General features: G+C 33.1%; 1 protein-coding gene across 1 annotated transcript; it reads right to left on the bottom strand.

Annotated features, from left to right (window-relative positions):
- Window positions 1-594: 594 nt before the first annotated feature.
- LOC143247003 (uncharacterized) lies at window positions 595-16,506 on the bottom strand. Its single transcript, XM_076494302.1, has 10 exons — window positions 16,414-16,506; window positions 15,336-15,517; window positions 12,694-12,790; window positions 10,999-11,188; window positions 9,107-9,232; window positions 7,713-7,820; window positions 6,048-6,110; window positions 3,925-4,092; window positions 796-2,597; window positions 595-714 (listed from the first exon to the last, which is right to left on the bottom strand). The coding sequence occupies exons 1-9, from the start codon at window positions 16,501-16,503 to the stop codon at window positions 2,413-2,415; spliced, it is 1,209 nt and encodes a 402-aa protein (XP_076350417.1). The 5' UTR covers window positions 16,504-16,506; the 3' UTR covers window positions 595-714; window positions 796-2,412.
- Between the last annotated feature and the right edge of the window lie 2,533 nt (window positions 16,507-19,039).

The raw sequence follows: 19,039 nt of genomic DNA, 5'->3' as shown, positions 1-19,039 counted from the left end.
CTTCTTCCCTGAACCCTGAATAACACCAGAGGAAGAAGTTCCTTCTTCCCTGAACCCTGAATAACACCAGAGGAAGAAGTTCCTTCTTCCCCGACCCTTGAATAACACCAGAGGAAGAAGTTCCTTCTTCCCTGAACCCCTGAATAACACCAGAGGAAGAAGTTCCTTCTTCCCTTAACCCTTGAATAACACCAGAGGAAGAAGTTCCTTCTTCCTGAACCCCTGAATAACACCAGAGGAAGAAGTTCCTTCTTCCTGAACCCCTGAATAACACCAGAGGAAGAAGTTTCTTCTTCCCTGAACCCTGAATAACACCAGAGGAAGAATTTCTTCTTCCCCGACCCTTGAATAACACCAGAGGAAGAAGTTTCTTCTTCCCTGAACCCTTGAATAACACCAGAGGAAGAATTTCTTCTTCCCTGAACCCTTAAATAACACCAGAGGAAGAAGTTCCTTCTTCCCTGAACCCCTGAATAACACCAGAGGAAGAAGTTCCTTCTTCCCTGAACCCCTGAATAACATCAGAGGAAGAAGTTCCTTCTTCCCCACCCTGAATAACACCAGAGGAAGAAGTTCCTTCTTCCTGAACCCTGAATAACACCAGAGGAAGAAGTTCCTTCTTCCTGAACCCCTGAATAACACCAGAGGAAGAAGTTCCTTCTTCCCTTAACCCTTGAATAACACCAGAGGAAGAAGTTCCTTCTTCCCTGAACCCTGAATAACACCAGAGGAAGAAGTTCCTTCTTCCCTGAACCCTGAATAACACCAGAGGAAGAAGTTTCTTCTTCCCTGAACCCTGAATAACACCAGAGGAAGAATTTCTTCTTCCCTGAACCCTTAAATAACACCAGAGGAAGAAGTTCCTTCTTCCCTGAACCCTGAATAACACCAGAGGAAGAAGTTCCTTCTTCCCTGAACCCTGAATAACATCAGAGGAAGAAGTTCCATCTTCCCCGACCCTTGAATAACACCAGAGGAAGAAGTTCCTTCTTCCTGAACCCCTGAATAACACCAGAGGAAGAAGTTCCTTCTTTGAACAATACACTTACTACTATGAAAAACACAATGACAACGTCTAATTGTTGTGCCATAATACACAGCATTCATTACCACTGCACCATAACTGTAACTGAAATTAACACATCTATGTATATAAATTGAATTTCTTAGATTTTGATTTAAGAAAAATTATGCATGCATAATAATAATAATAATACTTATACTTTTAAAGGAAGGTTTGGTAATATTTGCAAATTAATTAATTGATGTTTATTTTGTTGTTGAAGCACAAAGTTACATAATGAGCTATCTGTGCTATCACTGCGATGGGTCTTAAAACCTAGTTATTCCATTATTATAAGCCTTCATTCTTACCAACAAGAGAGCCACTGGTGAACTTTTGATTAATCCATATGTTTAATACATTAGCCTGCTTAACTTGAAATGTTATGTTGGAAAGAGGGTTCAAATTTATAATAAGATAAAATAAACCCTCAGTTATGTAATTAACACATATTCAAGTAATAGTTTACAGACCTACATAATATACCTTGTAACAGTAATTACTTGTTGGAATACCAATAATAATCTGTCTATTACTTTACATACAAAACTGCACAACCCAACAGTTGTTACTGAAGACAATTTGCTATGTGTATGTATGACCACAGGCACCCATGGTGGGTGAGGGTTGATTTCTTTAGCATATGTACAAAGTTTCTTCAATGAATTCACAGTTACACACCACCCTACCCCTCTAAAAATTTCTGTATGACTGATTAACACTAGAGCCACCTATTGTATTGTATTTTATTGTCTCTTGTCAGTGAAAACAAACAAGCTAAAATGCATTATCCTCTGAGTGCCGTGCCAAGTTCTTAAATAGAATCATTTTATGTAATTTAATGTTTCACAAACTTGACATCTATTTCCCAGATAAAACATTCTGCAATATAGCATTTATTACAAAGATTAAATAAAGATTTTCCTTCTTTAAAGAACTCAACAAAACAACTGACCATTTCTTTAATAAACTGCAGAGATGGCAGAATTGTGAAAAAGGAGAAAGAATCTTTTAGACTTTGACATTCAAATGAATAGACGTGAACATCCATTGTGGGTTACTCCTAATATAACTGTACAGCAGTGATGTACCATTACATAGAGAGTACAATAAAGTTATGATTAGGGTTAGCTGCATATGTTTTCATTCTTTAAGTTATTCCTGAGCCTACCTGGTGAACATTAAACTCACAAAACCCCACACGGCAGGTTATTCCACAAAGCAATTAATCACGAAGAAGGGCGGAAACGAAAACCCCATCACCCTTTGGCCCCATGTAACCCGACCAACCTTGCTGGTGAAATGGAAGAATGTTTGTGCATTCTTGCCCATCAGGCAAGTCTACTGCATCACAGTGACATGATATCTTCAACCGATACAGAGTCATCTGACCCATTGGACGATTGAAAGGATTGTATTCGTCGACATTCACGCGACGTTCCTTCTTCATATCTTGCATCGTGTCCACTCTTTTGTAAACATTCCAACGTCACAGCTTCTTCGTAGGCATCGTGGTCCAGCCCGTAGTACTTACCTGTAAAAAACAGGTAAAATACGGCACAAAATACTTTTAACCTCGTCACGACACGCACGCGTCGTTCATAGAATTTTGATCTTTCAAATGAGTGGTCAACAAATATTAAGAGAATATTGTAATTCAAATTAAATGACTGAAATTATATTATCTTTAAAGATTCAACAACAAAATCTTTATCTTGGAGATTTTCATTAAAAAATTTATGATGGCTTCAAAATAAGATAAGAAGACATTTATACTTCTAAAAGGATGTTTGTTACAATGAATGAACTCATTTGTGTTAATTATTTTCTGAATAGCGACTGTTGTGAACTAATAAATAACCACACATCAAATTAACAACACTTTTCTTAATAAAACAATGGGTATATAGTTGGAGGGACATCAACGTGCTGTTCTTACTAAAAACAATGTGTATATAGTTGGAGGGACATCAACGTGCTGTTCTTACTAAAAACAATGTGTATATAGTTGGAGGGACATCAACGTGCTGGTCTTACTAAAACAATGTGTATATAGTTGGAGGGACATCAACGTGCTGTTCTTACTAAAACAATGGGTATATAGTTGGAGGGACATCAACGTGCTGTTCTTACTAAAACAATGTGTATATAGTTGGAGGGACATCAACATGTTGTTCTTACTAAAAACAATAGGTATATAGTTGGAGGGACATCAACGTGCTGTTCTTACTAAAACAATGGGTATATAGTTGGAGGGACATCAACGTGCTGTTCTTACTAAAAACAATGGGTATATAGTTGGAGGGACATCAACGTGCTGTTCTTGCTAAAAACAATGTGTATATAGTTGGAGGGACATCAACGTGCTGTTCTTACTAAAAACAATGTGTACATAGTTGGAGGGACATCAACGTGCTGTTCTTACTGAAAACAATGTGTATATAGTTGGAGGGACATCAACGTGCTGTTCTTACTAAAAACAATGTGTATATAGTTGGAGGGACATCAACGTGCTGTTCTTACTAAAAACAATGTGTACATAGTTGGAGGGACATCAATGTGCTATTTTTATTACAAAGATGTGTACAGTTGATAAGATAATGATATGCTTTACGTGTTTGTATATCCTATGAAGTAATAAATGTGATATTTATACACACATCACAGCTGAAATGAAAGTACTGCTGAGCATTTAGTCATCTTATAAACATATGCTGTTAAATTTGAAAAGTAAACTTCAATCATGATGACATAATTTCTTAAAATACAGATTTTCTAAGACCTGTCTGTTTTATTTTTATACCAGCCAGTACTGGACAGTTTTTGTGTTCTTTGCTTCACAAGTTAATTCGTCAACTTACTTTCTGGTTGAAATCGTTCGGCCTCTCCAGCCAACCTGTCTTTGATACATTCTTGATCCTCTGGTACCAGAGCTTGTGTCTTAGCTGGATAGAACCAAAATGTAGCAAAAACAATGTCCATGCTGTAATTTATTTCTCCATCTTCTGACAGTGGTTTCACTAAAGTACCTAAATAAACAGAGTACATTGTTACAGTATCCGTATAAAACTGATATTACATTCTTATAACGTGCTGGCATAGACGGGCACTGTTCTGTTTCAAGGTATACATGTATCATTCCATTTCTACAAAGTTTCATTCAAAGGATAAGCAACCATACTCTTCACATATGAAATCTGTAGGGATATGTTTCAACCAATCAACTGTGGCATTAGTCAGACTTACAACAATGTACACCTAATAATAACTCAGAACGAATAAAGAAGCTCTTTCTTTTCACTAAGATAAGTGAGTAATGTCAGAGAGTTAATGAATATCACATTGTATCACTTCTACCAACATGTGCTGAGGGCTCACCAGTGCCAGGGAGGCTTCCACAAGAGAGACATTTATACAGGGTGTTTGGAAAGTCACTGTGCACTTATATATTTATTAACAGACACGTTTCAATATAGAATACAGGAGGTAAATATGAATGACAATTATAAACAATGTTGAAAGTGACCCCTGTTGGTAACAATACAGGCCTGGATCCTTCTTATTTTGTTTCTAAACACTGCTAGCAGTTGCTGGCTTGAAATAGACTGAATGAATGCTGATTACAAAACTGCACAGTGACTTTCCGAACACCCTGTATTTCTGCTGCCTAACTGGTAGTGTTCATGGGTAATAATTACTTCTACTGCCAAATACATATGCATGTCAGTCCATGTGAAATTCTGACAAAGTTAGTTTGTACTCTAACACAATTATTTTACTCTATCAATAAGAATGTTTTTATTGCCTCTAACTTGTTTTGAAGTTGAAAGTTCTTTTTTCTTTCTCTCTTGTTTTAGTTTATAGTGATGTCATTGTCATCTATATACTATCTGGAAAAATATCTACAGAACACAAATTTTGTTCCTGGAGAGTATGTGTTATTTCTTAATTACTTATGTTGTAAAAGTACAGAAAATGACCATTATTCACTTCAAACTTTGCTTTTGTGACCTGGATAATGAAATTTAGAAATTAACCTATTTTCTATGTTAAAACGGGCAAATTTGGACATTTTCATTTACATAAGGTCCGAATAAAACAACATATGAATCAAGATTTGCATGTATTTATACTAAAGTTATACAGAAATGTTTAGAAGTGAGTAGTTTTTCAAAATTTGCGACTGTAATGTAAATCACTTTCACGTATCAGCTCCCAAATACAGTCTCCCATCATGTTTTTGTTATACGCTCCCAGTTCACAAAAGCAAATTTTGAAGAGAAAAATAGGTCTTTTCCATTTACTTTAAGCATAAGCAATTTGGAAATAACACTTTCTGTCCAGGAACAAGAAAAAGTAAACATTTTGTTACATAGTGTTATAAGCCTGTTTTTTGTTACATAGTGTTATGAATCAAATAGATAATTGATATACATATGCTGAATAAACAGAAAAGTAACTGTGTTACTCATTTTACTGTACCCCCAGATAAGACTAGTTTTGTTTATGTTTCACAAGATCACGAACTTCTGTTTATTTCTTTCAGACAGTTGTGTAAGATGATCAAATTGCACCAAGTACATTTGCTGTCGAGAAAGTGTCAGTCACAACAACCACCTCCAACTCTTGTGCTGAATGGAGGGACTTTCACTAAGTACTCAAACATTTAAGGATCAGATACTGTACACTGACAACAAAAGAATTATTCGAAAAGCAACGTCTTCACAGCCTCTCAACACCACTTCGAATATTATGACTAACATACTAAAAAATATTATACTTATAGAAATGGTTCTTTGGATACCTCCTTCATCGTGAGGACCCATTTCAGATATCAATTAGATGCCAAAAGGGTATAAAGAACATCTTATAAAAAAACATACCTGTAGAGATGGTTCTTTGGATACCTCCTGCATCATGAGGACCCATTTCAGATATCAACTAGATGCCAAAAGGTATAAAGAACATCTTATAAAAAACATACCTGTAGAGATGGTTCTTTGGATACCTCCTCCATCGTGAGGACCTACATGCCGCTTTTCTAGGACTTTTCTTCTTGATCTAGCTAATTCTGAAATCCAAGTTAGCATTTATTATTTCTGAGAAACTAAATGTATTATATTAAGCTTAAAAGCTCACTAAATAATGATTTTCAAAACCTAACACTTACTGAATCAACAACAAAATCAAAAGGCCTAAATTTAACATATATACTAAGGAAGAAAAATAATGAATGAAACAATCCATTGTAACAATATTCAGTTTTTTCTGTTTGTGTTTTTTTTTTGTTAGACTTTACATTTTATGTTATTTTCTATATTCTAACTACATGGGGTCTGTAAATTGACCAACCTCGTAACCATTGTTAAAAAAAAAGGAAATAAACTTTAATTCAGAATGTAAGCCACATCTCAGCAAAATAAAAGGGTATGATGTTCTTATTTTATATTATAGCTTGTAATATCAGTAATTTGAGTTCCTAATTTGTATGGACTGTATATTTTGTATTTTGACATCACAAACATCTAATTTTAAACAGTGCTGTGTTCAACATATTATATGACTAACTAAAATATATATTTAGATGTGTTCTTTTAATACTTACTTTTAAATTAAAAAATATGATTCTAAACTTAGTGACATAAATTCATAAAATAGTAGTTTAATAAAATTCTGAATGCAAGTCAACAAACAAGACGAAATGGCCTTTGACTCATGACTTGTCATAAAAGGGTTAATAAAGACTTAATACTAATGTCAGGCTTAAGGCACATGGACTAGCAGATGTTAGTTTCTGCAATTAGAATTCTTTTGTAATACTTTAGAAGACCAGTATTTACAAAAGTATTCTAGCAATAATAATAATAAAATATTCATGTTTTGCAGGTCTCTGCTTGTCATCACAGTTTCTGACTGAATGCACTTTAGCAAATTTAACAACAACAATCTATCCTTTACTCCATAATATAAGAGAATTATTTAAATCACAATCACAGTACCTGTAAGCCTAATATATTAAAATATTGCATAACTTTGCAATGAAAACTAAAATCCAAGAAATTTTTCACAAGGATCAAAATTATCATTGCAGCAGAATGAAAATTATTGGGTTCAATACTCACTTTTTCTAAAACCCGAGTGATCTGTTACTTCATTTGCTCTGCGTCTATGTAAGTACCTCCTGTCATAAGGTAATCTGTGTCTGTTTTGTAGATAAGGCTGATAGGTTGGTGTTTTTGGCTTTTCAGCATACCACTCTTCTGGCTCACCATACCAGTCTTGCCAGTCATGCCAGTCCTGGCCATATAGATCAGGCTCTTGCCATCTGTTACTTTTGTGATAACCATCCGAATCTCCAGATGATGAGCTAACCCTTTCATTGTACGGATAGTTATACCTCACCTGGGTACCAGACGGATCTATATGATGGATATTTTTTCGAAACGTGTAATAAGAGGGGTACTGATCGTCGTGAGAATCACCCATTGACACAGAACTATGTCTGTGATTTTCGGGTCGATCATGGGGCCAAGGATAAGCTTTGTAGTGAGTTTTCTCCTGATATCTGCCTGCTGGAAGTCTCACATCCATTTCTGGTGGTCCATCTAGGACACGATGATCTTCATCGGTCCATTTTTTCTCCCTTGACTTGGATAATTGTAATAGTCAGACCAATAATTTGGGTGCTTCTCAAGAAACCTCAAACCGATTTCAGTGTAATTCAGTGTATCTCTATGTTCTACTTCTTGTCTCAAATCTAAAACACATTGAATCTTAAGTTTCAATGAATGAAAATTACAAATACAAATAATATATATATGTTTTGTATTTTTATTTATTGACCTATTAATAAATATTAATAAAATATATTTCTTATTCTGATTTTCAGGCTGTAACTTTTCTGAAAGAAATTAATAGATTTTAAAAAAAGACCAATTTTTTTTTCTTTTATATTCAAATTTTTATTAACTTTTTTAAACATATTTTTACCTTACATTGCATTCAGGTATGTGGTCAGTGTTATTTTAATTATTTATGTTCTGAAAATTAATTTCTTTCCAGCTTTAAGCCCATGTAAAATCTAAGAAAATACAGGTTAAAAGAAATTCTGACAATGATTTTAAGTTGCATATTTATGACAGCAGTTTGTTTTTCACTGATAACTTATGCCAATTTTCATAATTATAGAAAGTTGATTATTTCTAGTTTTTGTTTCATACACTAGATGTCATTTCATTTATACACACACACATATATATATATCATACAAAATCACACAGGCTATCCAAGTTAGAGTCTTCTATTTAAAGAAAAAAAGAACAGAGTTAAAATGACCTATGGATTAAGGAACTGAAAACATAACAACGGCCAATGTAAATGAAGTCCAGAAGTCAAATCATGTTGAAAATGTCATAAAAATAATGTTCGTCACTTGTGGCTTGAGTGTCACACTGGTCACTCAACAGCAGGTCATTCCCTTGAAGGAGAAAGCAAGTTGCTAGAAAACTACGACCAATGTGGAGTTTTCTCAGGATAGCTTTATTCCCCTGTTCACCATATGGCCAATTATTAACAGCAGGTTTGACATGGAAAAAACTTATTCACACACTGATTATCCCCAAGTTCCTGTCAATCAACTGTCACAAAGCCTTTTTTTTTTTAAACACTTCTAATCTATATAAGGAACAGAGCAAAGCCATGATGACAAAACCAATCTGGCCACAATGTCAGCAAGTTCACTCCCAACATATCCAGAATAGGATGGACAGAGAGGACAGAAGAGAAAATAGAAGAATAACTTGTAAGCATTTATACACTAGTCACACAGCTATTCTGTTGTATTAAATATAACAGTGAAATTATCTGCACCACCATGCAAAGTTGACAGATAAGACGCATCATTTCAGAGGAAGTTTCTAAAACATAAACAGTTTTCTGTACAGAAACTAATGCAAATGTTGGTTTATACAAGCAAAAATATAAAATTTGTCTTCCCATATTTATTTTTTTATTTTGTTCTGATAAAAGAAAACACAGCTTTACCTGAATCATACACGATTGTTCCCGGCGGTCCCGATGCATGATTAAGTGCGTACATTCTAGTAAATAACCTCTCCTTAAATCTGAGCTTACAGAAGTCTGCTCTTGACTGTTCATGTATGGTTGTACCTAGAAGTTTATTACGTGTAAATATGGTCAAATAGTGAGCACAATAAAATCATCTAACTGTTAAAACAACACATATCACAAGTAACCAGGAGGGTGGAGGGTTTGGGGCTCATTCTCTAAGCATTTCATAATTTGACCAATAAACTTGTACACTAAAGGTCTAAAATTAAAATCGCACACTGGTGGTCACTTTTTCCTTTCATAAAATACGATCTTTGTCATAACCTTTAGTATCAAATAAACCATAGAATTACTGGTGTGATTCCACTAGTTTAACCTTTAGTATCTAATAAACCATAGAATTACTGGTGTGATTCCACTACTTTAACCTTTAGTATCAAATAAACCATAGAATTACTGGTGTGATTCCACTAGTTTAACCTTTAGCATCAAATAAACCACAGAATTACTGGTGTGATTCCACTACTTTAACCTTTAGAATCTAATAAACCATAGAATTACTGGTGTGATTCCACTACTTTAACCTTTAGTATCAAATAAACCATAGAATTACTGGTGTGATTCCACTACTTTAACCTTTAGAATCAAATAAACCATAGAATTACTGGTGTAATTCCACTACTTTAACCTTTAGTATCTAATAAACCATAGAATTACTGGTGTGATTCCACTACTTTAACCTTTAGTATCAAATAAACCATAGAATTACTGGTGTGATTCCACTACTTTAACCTTTAGTATAAAATAAACCATAGAATTACTGGTGTGATTCCACTACTTTAACCTTTAGTATCTAATAAACCATAGAATTACTGGTGTGATTCCACTACTTTAACCTTTAGTATCAAATAAACCATAGAATTACTGGTGTGATTCCACTACTTTAACCTTTAGTATAAAATAAACCATAGAATTAATGGTGTGATTCCACTACTTTAACCTTTAGTATCTAATAAACCATGGAATTACTGGTGTGATTCCACTACTTTAACCTTTAGAATCAAATAAACCATAGAATTACTGGTGTGATTCCACTACTTTAACCTTTAGTATCTAATAAACCATAGAATTACTGGTGTGATTCCACTACTTTAACCTTTAGTATCAAATAAACCATAGAATTACTGGTGTGATTCCACTAGTTTAACCTTTAGTATAAAATAAACCATAGAATTACTGGTGTGATTCCACTACTTTAACCTTTAGTATCAAATAAACCATAGAATTACTGGTGTGATTCCACTACTTTAACCTTTAGTCTCAAATAAACCATAGAATTACTGGTGTGATTCCACTAGTTTTCGTTAGACAGTTTTCCAAACCATCTACAAAGCAAATTGCTTGTGGGCACATAAAGATTACAGGGTCATAATAAAAATGCCACAAACACACACAACAAAACATCATGACTACAGGGTTTGTAATAAAATAAGTCACAAACGAAAGTGGAAAAAAATACTGTCAGTATTGCAGTTAATTCCACTTTTTACCACCAGGGTTCTACATCTACAGAAGTAGCAAAGACAAATTACCATTTATACTGCATATTTTAAGCCTTGAAGTATGTTTTAGGAGAATCATATTAAAAAACACATACATATATAGATATACACGAAAATATTCATTCATGTTTTAAACTAATAAGGCAAAGATTTATGGGCAATAAATGTTCATTAAAAATCCAAATCCAATCATTCATATTGGACAGTCTTTTACAATTTAAACTTTCTCCTGGGCAAAATGAAACAGTCAATGAAGTCTGAATAGGTTGTCTTTTTGAAAAACATAAATAAAGTTGAACTTACCATGCACAAAGCTGAATTTTAAATTACGATCTTCACCAGACACACCATGGCAGTCTGACACCCAGTAAAGAAAGATGTCATTACCAAATCCTTCAGCACTAATAACCAATGGTGAAGATTGTGTTCCTACCACCATCTTGATTGGTTCTGACAGTAAATGTTGACCGGTTCTTCCATCTAATATAGTTGTCTGATTTCATAAATAAATGAAATTACATCACAACTATGTTCTATAACAAACGTCATATGACTGTTAAAGCTTCAATAACAAAGTGTTATAGTAAATTTTTCCATATTAAAATTTAATCATGATAATTTGAGCCTTGGAAGCAAGAATTTAATATAAATTAGTCATACAACAGTAGCCGAGTTGAAAATAAAAACACTGAAAAGACATATTGCAATATGGTTAACCAGCTGAAAATACTTCATCACTTAACCATGGTAATATAAATGAAACAACACAGAGTAACATCACTGAGAGACATAGTGAAGCCATGGTAATGAAGCACAAACTGTATTTTAATATATTTGTCCCATTACGTGTATATGGAAAGTAATTAATAACACATGTAATAAATGTACAAAAATAATAATTAATGTTGGGTCTGAGATATTACAGGTGCAATTGGAGTTAAAATAAAAGATTTCTGAATCCTGAAACTGAAGAGACAAAGATATAACTACAGCAAGCTTGTTGTGGTAACTGAAACATTTAGGTCCAATTTTAAGATGTACGTGTGTAGTAAAGTTGGAGGTTGTTGGGTAAACGTAATTGAACTTCAAAGAACATCACTGTAAAAGTGCATAACAATATGTGTTACTGTTTTAACTAATAAAGAACAAGCTATCATCCTTTAAAAGTTAAAAATATTGGCACATGTGCTTCTGTGAGTGCACAAATTACAGGCACTGCACGATTCAGAATTCACAAAAATGTTTTAGTAATACTCTACAACATAAACCTGCACATAAGAAACCTGTCATATTGATTCGTCAACATATACAATGTTTCAAATTGCATCATGGTACAGGCCAGTAGGTCACAACAGCCCACACTCAGCTGGCCTTTCATTGGAATAAGTAACTGAGGCACATAAATGTTAAACCAGTGTCCGTGATGGAAACATCCCATTTCAGACAGTGTACCAACTTGTACCTTGCCAAACCTACCAATTCTTGTTTACGTTACAGTAAAATGTTTGAAGAATTTTACATGTTTAGGTGTTAATCTTTTCATTACATGCTATTGAAGTGTATGTTACAATCACGATAAAACAGCTCTTAAGAATAATGTTAGAGTAACCTTAACAGAAGGTTTGTTTGATGAATCGTGGACAAAGTTATTAAAGGTCTGCATTACAACAGCTGTACCTAATTTTCAAATGACGGCCTAGATGGAAGGAAACTTGTCACCATCCCTTCACCACTCTCTCTCGGGCTATTCTTTACCAACATACAGTAGGCTTAAATGTCACATTATAACACACCAACAGCTGAAAGGGCAAGCATTTGGTGATGGGTTCAATTACGTGATTCTGAGAATATAAGTTGGGAACACTAACCACCAGGCCTAACCATTAAGCTTTATAGAAGGATTCTTTATCAACAGAGAAAATGAAAAATTAAAGGAAAAAAATATGAAAAACTCTAGTAATGGAGAAAATGTTATTTACAAGGATAGGCAGAACAGACCTGTGTGTAATAATACACCGGAAAACCAGGCCCAGTTTGGTAGTTCACAATGAAATCGGGAACAGCGTCATCATTAAAATAACCAACTCCTGGTGTGCTACATAAAATAAAATGAAAGTGTTTGTACAAATAGCTAGAAATATCACATCTGATAATTTAGAAAATTTAACATATCTACTACTAATGCAACACAAGCTAAAAGCAAGAAGTGAATGTCACTGAGTTCACTTCTCAAATCTTTTACTCAATTTCAATAAACTTTCAACCATACTTCCCTTTACATTTGTGTTACGTGTTATGTTAACACTTACTGCAAAAATGAAATTTTCTCACAAACTTAATAAAACTTTTCTCTATAAAATGAGTTTTAAATTTTAAAAACTAGAAATACACAAAGTTCAAAAAATATTAAAAAAACTGGGACCAAAATATTTTTTTAAAGTGATAGTTAACTAAATACATACAAATATTATCAGTTCCTCAGATTTGACTAATTTACAAACCAGCTAAATGTTGTTTTTCAGTTAACTGAATACATAGAAATGTTATCAGTTCCTCAGATTTGACTAATTTATAAAACCAGCTAAATGTTGTTTTTCAGTTAACTGAATACATAGAAATGTTATCAGTTCCTCAGATTTGACTAATTTACAAACCAGCTAAATGTTGTTTTTCAGTTAACTAAATACATAGAAATGTTATCAGTTCCTCAGATTTGACTAATTTACAAACTAGCTAAATGTTGTTTTTCAGTTAACTAAATACATAGAAATGTTATCAGTTCCTCAGATTTGACTAATTTACAAACCAGCTAAATGTTGTTTTTCAGTTAACTAAATACATAGAAATGTTATCAGTTCCTCAGATTTGACTAATTTACAAACTAGCTAAATGTTGTTTTTCAGTTAACTAAATACTTAGAAATGTTATCAGTTTCTCAGATTTGACTAATTTACAAACTAGCTAAATGTTGTTTTTCAGTTAACTAAATACATAGAAATGTTATCAGTTCCTCAGATTTGACTAATTTACAAACTAGCTAAATGTTGTTTTTCAGTTAACTAAATACATAGAAATGTTATCAGTGTCTCAGATTTGACTAATTTACAAACTAGCTAAATGTTGTTTTTCAGTTAACTAAATACATAGAAATGTTATCAGTTTCTCAGATTTGACTAATTTACAAACTAGCTAAATGTTGTTTTTCAGTTAACTAAATACTTAGAAATGTTATCAGTTCCTCAGATTTGACTAATTTACAAACTAGCTAAATGTTGTTTTTCAGTTAACTAAATACATAGAAATGTTATCAGTTTCTCGGAGTTGACTAATTTACAAACTAGCTAAATGTTGTTTTTCAGTTAACTAAATACATAGAAATGTTATCAGTTTCTCGAAATTGACTAATTTACAAACTAGCTAAATGTTGTTTTTCAGTTAACTAAATACATAGAAATTTTATCAGTTTCTCGGAGTTGACTAATTTACAAACTAGCTAAATGTTGTTTTTCAGTTAACTAAATACATAGAAATTTTATCAGTTTCTCGGAATTGACTAATTTACAAACTAGCTAAATGTTGTTTTTCAGATTTGGTTCATCCTACAATTATGTTTGTACAAAGTGTTCGGAAAGTCACTGTGCAGTTTGTAATCATATTTTATTCAGTCTATTTCAAGCCAGCAACTGATAGCGGTGTTTAGAAACAAAATAAGAAGGATCCAGACCTGTATTGATGTCAAAGGGGGTCACTTTCAACATTGTTTATAATTGTCATTCATATTTATCTTCTATATTCTATATTGAAACATGTCTGTTAATAAACATAAAAGTGCACAGTGACTTTCCGAACATCCTGTATATCATGTAGTGTCGTGATATCTACTCAACATTAATCAAAATAAATGTTTAAATTACCCTATATAATATTTTCTGAACATTCTCCAAAATATATGTTTAAAATATCCTTCAGCTGTGTTTGTAAACACTTAATGTCGTGATATCTTCTCGATATGCATCAAAATATTATAGCAAATTTCTCAATTTTTTAACAGAAGATAAGTTTGTGAAAGTCATTGAAAAGTATTCAAATATTTTCAAAAAACAATTTGAAAACACATTAACTATATGAGTAAGATAAAGAAAGGTAAATACCAAAATAAAACCAGCAAATCCCCTTAAAATGGTAGCCTTTGAAAACATCACACATCTGGTTTTTATTCAAGAACATACTAACCAAGTTTAATTCAGATCTGTTTTCCAACTTTTTTTGTCACTTTAAAAATAACTGGAAGAAGATATTTAATTAAACTATTCTGAACTGTATAAAACCTATAAAGACAAAAAGTAAACAAAATTATCCCATTCAAAAATACAATAACAGCAACTTCATAACAGGGAAATGATACATCATTTTGATTGGTAATATTAGGGAACAGTCACATTAAGACCAGTTGTCATTACTCACAATTACAATTAATCAATTAGTTGATTCATCACCAAATAGAATTATTACATGCTAAATGTAAGTGCAGACACATCTGTTTGATTGACTCTCTATTTCCTAATCAATCCTACATATTTTGAAGCTAACTAACAACTTCATTGGATAACCAAATAGATAACTGACTAATTTCTGGTCACCTGTAGGATTCTGAGCTGGGAAAGTGAGATATCCAGATGGTTTTGAACGTAAGTCCATCAAACGCAATCACGGAAGAGTTGAACATGGCCATTACAACATCTAGTACTCCATCTTTTGTAATATCGATTAATACTGGAGGTGTCATAATCCCTTTGTATTTATCTGTGTATATCTTGTCAGCCTTGAATATCAGTGGAAAAAAAAAATTTAACTAGGCAAAACAATAAAGGATAAATAATCATAAGCATTCTATGATAAACAGACCAATCTAAAATTAGATCTAGAAATAAATTTGGTCATTAAGAGAACTGTAAGAATGTGTAATGTTAAAGCTAATGAAACACTCAATTGTACTTTGAAATTTCTCAAAATTTTACGAATAATACGAACAACAAATTCTAATAATTTTGATATGAACCAATTATCTAATAAACAATACTGTATTATAATGCATCTGGTTACAAACCCAGATTTTAGAAATAATTATTTATTCTGAAGATAGGGTTAACACAATATTTACATTAACTCTAAAACACAGGTGAAAAGTATCAAATCCTCACACTAGTAACAGAAAGTTTCTGACAACAGTTTTCAGTAACAAAGATTGTTAATGTGAAGATAGAGTACTTCTGAAATGTTGTCACTTCAGGTCTTCTTTTGTATTTCCTTGTCACAAAAGTTCTGTTACCTGTGTGACACTTTAACCTTTGGACCTGACTGGAAAATGAAAAATGTAATTATTTTTCATTCATTCAACATGATTGTATGAATTTCATATTTGATGCACAAATCTACCCCTGAAATATTGTTAGAGATGTTTATGACATTAAAACTACCACATACCAGCTGTGCCTTGACACCATGAGTAGTTTGTGTTATGACAAGTGCATGTGAACTTTAAATCATTAAAGATAAAGAGATTAAAGCTAAATAATTTGGTCATTCAACAATAATGGTCAGTCTTTCTTATTATAGTGTTCTAAACACATTCTGCATTACCACAAGTAATGATACATTGTCTCTCCTCTACATTTTGGTAACAGCCTACTGAACAATCAGTGTTGTGTTCACACTCACCTTTTCAACGTGTCCATTCAGCAAATCTACCAAACTGATATACCACAAGGAACCACCATGTGTTTCCCCTCCAGTTCCAAACAGGACCATCTGACTTCCTGAAACCATGACACTTATTAATGTCTCTAAATGTATAGCCACAATCTATTTTATGTCTTGATGACGAGAAACCCACTTGAAATAAACACCTGAAGATGTCCTAGGAAGGTCAAAAGGTTGTTCTCTGCTTGTCAATAAAAGTGTTAATACCCATACCAGCCGTTCTGAGATACATACTATTTTATGTCTGTCCAGTGTTATTAAATCTTTAACTCAAAATGTAAGCCTCATGGGTACAAGGAATATACAGGGTGTTCGGAAAGTCACTGTGCACTTATATATTTATTAACAGACATGTTTCAATATAGAATACAGAAGGTAAATATGAATGACAATTATAAACAATGTTGAAAGTGACCCCCATTGGCAGCAATACAGGTCTGGATCCTTCTTATTTTGTTTCTAAACACCGCTATCAGTTGCTGGCTTGAAATAGACTGAATAAAATATGATTACAAACTGCACAGTGACTTTCCGAACACCTTGTAGTTTAATATTACTTGAAGAAGCATAATTCATATACAAAGAAGTTTATTTTGGCACAGGTATTTCTAGAAAGACTCGAATACACTCAAGTTGCTTGGCCAAACCATAACAGCATGGCAGGAGATTCCATAAAAATCAACAAGCACCAGTTGGTGTGTTTTTAAGTTCACTCAAAGCATTTTAAATTGATACACGTTTTTATAATGAAGCACAGTTTTCAAACAAGGAGACAATTAATACAATAAGAAGCACTTCCGTTAATATGTGAAAGGAAGAAAAATGCAAAGAAAACAGCGTTCAATACATAATTACCAAAGGCAGTAAAATCTCTTAATCTTTCCTCAAGTTTTAAGCTATTAATAAAGTATCCATTATTTACTACTTTTGTATACAATAAGATAATCGTAAGAGTATTATTATGTTTATAATTGAAGTGAATTATTATTTTATGTAAAACATATATACATATTGTTTGCAAAACATAACAGTTGTTCATGTCACGAGTTAAGGAGCAAATGAGAAATCTCAGAAACGTACAATGGAAATGCTATTGAATACAAAACAAAGAATTTTAGGCATGTACGTGATGTCAGTGAAAAGTTCACACAAACTTAGAACTTTAAACTACACAAAATAATCAGGCCTAAAAGTAACAGTATTAACTTCAAAAATAAATGTGTATGGTTTCAATAAGTGAAGCTAAAACCTCACCATCGGACGGGTGAGTATCTGCGGAGAATAGTAGCTCTCTTTCTTGTCGGGTACTTCCACCCACTGAACAACCTGTCCATTCCTTCCACTGATCACCAGCAGTCTTCCGACAAGTCGTGTGGGGCTTCCTGTCGCAACATAAAATAGTGATGTAACACTTATTTCTCGTCTCTCAATGAATAAACAAAATCATTATTCTTATAAGTCTTTGTCAAAACACAAACCCAATATTCACAACACCAAATTAACTGCTGGCTGACATTAACAGATGAACTTCGTTATTAATTAACTGACAAACAAATTTAAATATGATAACGTTCCAATCATTATACTGTTGATAACCCTGATAACCTTCCAATCATTATACTGTTGATAACCCTGATAACCTTCCAAGCATTATACTGTTGATAACCTTCCAAGCATTATACTGTTGATAACCCTGATAACCTTCCAAGCATTATACTGTTGATAACCCTGATAACATTCCAAGCATTATACTGTTGATAACCCTGATAACCTTCCAAGCATTATACTGTTGATAACACTGATAACCTTTCAAGCATTATACTGTTGATAACCCTGATAACCTTCCAAGCATCATACTGTTGATAACCCTGATAACCTTCCAATCATTATACTGTTGATAACCCTGATAACCTTCCAAGCATCATACTGTTGATTACCCTGATAACATCCCAAGCATTATACTGTTGATAACCATGATAACCTTCCAATCATTATACTGTTGATAACCCTGATAACCTTCCAAGCATTATACTGTTGATAACCCTGATAACCCTCCAAGCATCATACTGTTGATAACCCTGATAACCTTCCAAGCATTATACTGTTGATAACCCTGATAACCTTCCAAGCATCATACTGTTGATAACCCTGATAACATCCCAAGCATTATACTGTTGATAACCCTGATAACCTTCCAATCATTATACTGTTGATAACCCTGATAACCTTCCAAGCATTATACTGTTGATAACCCTGATAACATCCCAATAATTATACTGTTGATAACCCTGATAACCTTCCAATCATTATACTGTTGATAACCCTGATAACATCCCAAGCATTATACTGTTGATAACCCTGATAACCTTCCAAGCATTATACTGTTGATAACCCTGATAACATCCCAAGCATTATACTGTTGATAACCCTGATAACCTTCCAATCATTATACTGTTGATAACCCTGATAACCTTCCAAGCATTATACTGTTGATAACCCTGATAACCTTCCAAGCATTATACTGTTGATAACCCTGATAACATCCCATAACCTTCCAAGCATTATACTGTTGATAACCCTGATA

The sequence above is a fragment of the Tachypleus tridentatus genome, chromosome 3, assembly GCF_004210375.1.
Source record: "Tachypleus tridentatus isolate NWPU-2018 chromosome 3, ASM421037v1, whole genome shotgun sequence".
Lineage (NCBI taxonomy): Eukaryota > Metazoa > Arthropoda > Merostomata > Xiphosura > Limulidae > Tachypleus > Tachypleus tridentatus.
The sequence above is the reverse complement of the archived record's forward strand: the minus strand, read 5'-3'. Positions and strand labels throughout refer to the sequence as shown.